The following is a 5,421-nucleotide window of genomic DNA, read 5'->3' on the forward strand; positions in this document are numbered from 1 at the left end:
TATCTTTTTGAAAAGTCGGTTGAAGAGTGTGTGTGTGTGTGTGTGGAGGGAGAGCCAGAGAGCGAGCTGAAGAACACTTTGGTGTAAGAGGTAGCCCCCCCCCCCCCCTCCCTGAACAGGCCCGTTGAGGCCGAGGTCAGTGTGGTCGTCTCATGTCCAGAGCGCTTCACTCAGCTTCATCCTTCATTGTCCCTCTTCTCCGCTCTCCCAGATTAAAAGTGCGGCTCTATATTTAACTCATCAGCTCATGCCAGCACGGGAGCCGTTAGCAGCTGAGGCTAGCTGAACGCAAGATGTTTGGCTGGCCGGCCAAAGAGCAAAGTCTCCACCACTGACCCCCGGTGACAGCTGAGCCACGCCGCGTCCTCTCTGTCCCGCTGGGAAAGTCCGGCGGCAGCAGCCACCCAAACCCTCTGAGCGCTCCGAGGAACCACCAATTGCTGAGTTAAGAGGGTTAAGAGAGTTGGGTGCGGCCAAACGCTTTCACCGCTTTGGCAGCCTGACTGAATTTCTGGCCCTGCATGCAGAAAACAAGCTAAAATTAAGCCGGCGGGTTAAATAGGAGGTACAGTCATTGTGCTCAGCGTCAATGAGAATTGTGAACTCCAGCTGCCGGGGCACCGTTAGGTTGGAGGATGGAGGTGAATGAACCCAGAGCTCCAGGCAAACGCTGCTTTATTGACGCGTGAAACTAAAGATCTCAGCCCAGACGACAGATCTGAGTCCGAATCAATGCTCATACAGCCTGAAGGAAAGGATCTTTTAAAGGAAATGAATGACCTGAGTGCTGAAAGTGGAGCGTAGTTTCTCTTACATGAACAGCTTTGACTGGGGGATTTGCAGTTCAACCTCATAAAACGTGTCTGAGCCCAACGGTTACCTAAGCAGTTAACTAAGCCGGTGCAGGAAGTGGAAAGCACCTCATCCAACATTACTTATCTAATGACACAAACTCTATAGAACATCAGGTCTGTAGCATAGAAGTGTGACTCCTGCTTCTGTTTATCTGCTGGACTGTGAAGCTTTACTCCTACATTTACTGCCAACATTGTAGAAACGCCTCAACACGTAATGATAATAATGATCATGTACTTTTAATTCCCCATCTTATGTGCTCTATTTCTTAACAAATGATCCGGTTGGAGGTTCAAACTCTAAGCCCTTCCTGTTCCTGCTCCTGCTCCTGGCCTGAGCCCGGTAGCTGTTCGGCTCTGCTCGGCTCTGCTCTGCACACTGTGTAGCAGCGGTAGAGTGAGTAATGTTATTTCTGAAGGATGATGAGGAGTCATGCGGGTGCACAGCGTACTGCCTTCTGATTGCGTAATACTCCCGTCTGGCCACCAGGAAATGCCTGGTGTACATAATGATAGCCTTATCTCAAAGTGGAAACCAAAGCAAACAAAAGGCAGTTACCAACAGAGAGGATTGTGTCAGACGTAGACGCGTTCAGTTTCACTCCCTCTACGTCAGCTCGTCCCTGATGCGGATCAGAAGGCGAGCGCAGCCGCGTTCGCACATAGCCGCCCGCCGCTGGATTCTGTGGGTGTGGGGCTGATGTCATGTTTTCTTCAATGAAATAAAAACGCAATCCTGCAGACAAACAGACACACACTAGCACTCTATTCCTGCTTCACACCGCTTTACATTCCTTTACCCTTACTAGCTCAACTACTTCCCAAAGTGCCACTCCATACCTGAAGACCTAAGGTCACCTGGGGGTTAAGCAGCGCCGCCTCAGCCTCAAACACATCCGCAAACCCTAGAAAACACAAAGCACATTTGTGTAACAGACTCCAGTGACGTCTTGCCTTACATGTGGTATCGAAGAGGAAGATCTATCCAAACTGAGGTCATGAGAAGTGTATTTTGATTGAATGCCATAATTCCCACACCCAAAATGAAGTCATGTGGTGGGATCCAGTGAGGAAGAGGTTTGTTATGATTTGACTGTGTGTACATAATGCCCACAGGACAGTGGTCTTGTCTTGTCCGGGCCCATTGGGGCTGCGTTTGTTATGAATCATAGTAGAAGTATGGAATGGCGAATGCAGATTCTGTTCCCACACTGTTCCCACATACGCTATGATGTGATCAGCATGGCCAGCAATCCCTTCATTAATACAAGATGGGAGATTAGAAATGAGCTCAGTTCAGGAGAAATCGCAGCGCAACTCTTTTATCCCAGGCGTCGATCTAAGAATGAAGCGTCACGCAGATCTGTGACGTTTATGATGTCATTTGCAAGGCTTGTCAACTGTGAGTAAAATCAGAGTTGTCCTCAGTTAGCCTGAGTAAATGAAAAACACTGCAAAGCTTTAGGAAACCACACACACACACTTTTACTGGGTTCTGTATCTTACGTGTCATTCTCTCTGCTACTTCTCGACCAAGTAACACCGATACTCGTCACTGTGTGTATGTGTGTGTGTGTGTTATTAACGCCATCAGCTCCAATCACGCACGCCGCTTGTGCTCAAACATCACCTCGGGTCTGCAGGGTCCTGTGGGTCCTGAATTCAGACAAAATGACGTCAAAGTTCTATGTTTGAACGTTAAAGAATACCAGAGAACAACAAAACTCAAGGGAACCACAGAAATACCACAGCGCATGTATCACAGGAACACAGTGATGACCACAGGAATGTCAATGGTAAAGAACCACAATGCCTTTTATGTGGCACTTTACCATGACTTAAGGTTGACAGGCAAAGATGTCTCATTAGGGTTTAGATCTTTCATTTCCCAGAATTGAAAAATTGTGCACAGTAAAAAGATGTTAAGTGACATCATGCAGCTTTTTGTCCAAGCAATTCAAAACAAGCACTGTTTGTATTAAACATCAGACTTGATTAAAGTAGATTACATATTATTCTGTTTATAACATTGGTGAGGTGCAGTCAGAATAGTCACACCTGTCTGCAGCTTCCCGGGTATGAAGGCATCAAGATGTGAATTGAACAATAAGTCCCCATATTAGCTTAACAGCAGTGTGACAAAGGTATCAACATGATGGCAGCAGGGGACCAGAGATTGAAATGTGATCCTGCACAGATTTATTTAAGGGTCTATTTAGAAAACATTGAAAACATAGAGAGGGAAGCGAACAAGAAAGTAAATATAAACATTTGAGCTGACCTGTAGAGCAGATTGGGCGCTCTCCCGTACTCAGGAGTGATGTCATTGTATCAACATAGGTGATGTCATTGTATCAACATAGGTGATGTCAGGCTAACAAAGTGATGTCATCAGACCAGACAGACAAAGCAGTAATTAGGCCACATACAGACAGTGATGGTGATGTCATTTAGACTAACAGATGAACCTTATAGCCTCCCTATAGGCTTATAGGGATATTTTCTCTTAATATGTTATTCAGAATCCCACAGCAGTTCTTGTTAGGCTGCTCATTTACAGTCCAGAGTTATATTAAAATATCGACGAATACACCGCCTTTGATCATTAAAGGTTATATAACAACACGACGTATGTGCGTGTCAGTGTGTGTACGTCACCAATGTTGTCCATCGCTCGAATTTCTCGTGTTAACTACAGTTGACGTTGGCTGTGTGAGGGATAGACTGTACGTGCTGTATATATGTGCGTGCATGCTTCAGAATGAGCACAAATCGGTTCATTCTAAAATCACAAGAAACACTAAACACGTCTTTATAACATTTCTTAACATAATCAACTGTTTTTGTTAAATTTTAGTTATTCTGCGTTAAGTGGATATTTAAATACTCGCACCATAATACGAGTTGTCTCGTCGTAACACACGTCACGTCACGTTTTCATATCCATCAGTATCAGAGATTGTAAATAAGGCAGAGTAATATTATTATCAATTTGGCACTGAACACAACACTTTTAACTTTAAAGTGGTTTGATACTGAAATGTCAATTTCCGGTCAGTTCAGCTTCTTTCCATTACATTACAATCATTTGGCAGACGCTTTTATCCAAAGCGACTTACATTACATTACCACCCTTCGCAGAGGGGGGAGCAATTGAGGGTTCTGTGCCTTGCTCAGGGGCACCTAGACCTTCCCAACCGGAAGCACTACCCACTGAGCCACTGCCTCCCTTCCTTGTTGATCGCCGCCCAGTGTTCAGATTAAATATCGGTTTCGTTTCCTGTGAATCGTCGACAGCAGCCTCCTCCTGTATAAAGCCTGCGAGAATCATTTAGGATAGAAGAAGCAGAAGAAGCCGAAGCAGCAGAAGCTGAAGAAGCTCCTCGTATCCGAAGAAATGGGTCTCTGTGAGTCTAACGTCTTTTCTTGCAAGTAAACATTCTTATGACTGTATAAATGTGTAGCTCTGATGTAAACACTGCGTGTTTTGATGAAATGACGTGTACTAGCTTTGTTTTCCTTTTGTGTTTCAGTGACTACTGGTCTTGCTATTGCTCTAGGTGCAGGTGAGGCAGGAATCATCTCTATCTCACATGTGTTGCCTGTTTTAAAGACACTTTGATTCTCTGAACTCCGCCCATCCCAGTATTTAAAGAGGTATGATTACAATGCACTTAAAACTAAAATAATACGGCTTAATTTGTGTTTTGAAGGAGGTACTGTGGTTGCGGCCCCTCTTGTTCTGGGGGCCATAGGTTTCACCTCAGTTGGAATAGCTGCAGGTTCCTATGCTGCCGGCATGATGTCCACTGCTGCTGTTGCCAGTGGAGGAGGAGTGGTAGCAGGCAGTACGGTGGCTCTTTTGCAGTCCGCAGGTAAATGAACATTGTTATTTAGTTTTATATCAACAATGAGAGGTAAAGTCCTGCAGCTGTAACACATGCGTTTACTTATATATGTGTATGTTCCCTGTAGCTATGGGCGGGATATCAGCCCTTACCACTGCAGCGCTGGCCGGCACTGGAGGAGTTACTGCAGGAGCTGTTGCCGCCGTCCTCATTTGACTCCAAACTAAAAACACACGGAGGGATGACCCAACACAACTTTGTTAAACAATGTTTTGCTAAACTATTCAAATGAATCAGGAAATAATATGCTCAAAGTTTTCCTCCTGAAATAAATCTCTTTAACCAAATAATGATTAATGATTCATTTTGTGTAGGAATATATTCTGTATGCTGTGTAGTTATATAACACTGTTTTAAGTCTTTAAGCTTCCTTTGTCTGTAGCGTCCCAGATGTGATGGTAGCTTGTAGCGTGACTGGTCAGTTCAGCTTCTTTCCCTGCACATCTTGATCACAGCCTAGTGTTCAGATTGTATATCGGTTTCGTTTCCTGTGAAGCCTCGACAGCAGCCTCCTCCTGTATAAAGCCTGCGAGCATTATAAAGAGGAGAAGAAGAAGCAGCTGACGCAGACGAAGCAGGAGAAGTTCTTCCTCTTATCTGTCAAAATGGATATCTGTGAGTTTTATGCGTGTTTTTGCAAATAAACATTCTTAAGATTG

At 44.7% G+C, this 5,421-nt stretch overlaps 1 protein-coding gene across 1 annotated transcript; it reads left to right on the forward strand.

The window, feature by feature from the left end:
• The first annotated feature begins 4,113 nt into the window (after positions 1 to 4,113).
• On the forward strand, positions 4,114 to 5,052 carry LOC143009548 (interferon alpha-inducible protein 27-like protein 1). The gene is made up of 4 exons (XM_076161558.1): positions 4,114 to 4,261; positions 4,388 to 4,420; positions 4,568 to 4,729; positions 4,830 to 5,052. Exons 1-4 carry the CDS (start codon positions 4,252 to 4,254, stop codon positions 4,916 to 4,918), a joined length of 294 nt encoding a protein of 97 aa, XP_076017673.1. The 5' UTR covers positions 4,114 to 4,251; the 3' UTR covers positions 4,919 to 5,052.
• The last annotated feature ends 369 nt before the right edge of the window (positions 5,053 to 5,421 follow it).

This window comes from Genypterus blacodes, unplaced genomic scaffold (assembly GCF_046128005.1).
Source record: "Genypterus blacodes isolate CSIRO-AG114 ecotype Tasmania unplaced genomic scaffold, CSIRO-AGI_Gbla_v1 ptg000112l_1, whole genome shotgun sequence".
Classification (NCBI taxonomy): domain Eukaryota; kingdom Metazoa; phylum Chordata; class Actinopteri; order Ophidiiformes; family Ophidiidae; genus Genypterus; species Genypterus blacodes.

Bases quoted from the DNA above. Each gene is read 5' to 3' on its own strand.
- LOC143009548 (XM_076161558.1), top strand. The intron at 4,421-4,567 runs GTGAGGCAGGAA...TGTGTTTTGAAG, and splicing joins TGCTATTGCTCTAGGTGCAG to GAGGTACTGTGGTTGCGGCC. The intron at 4,730-4,829 runs GTAAATGAACAT...TGTTCCCTGTAG, and splicing joins GGCTCTTTTGCAGTCCGCAG to CTATGGGCGGGATATCAGCC.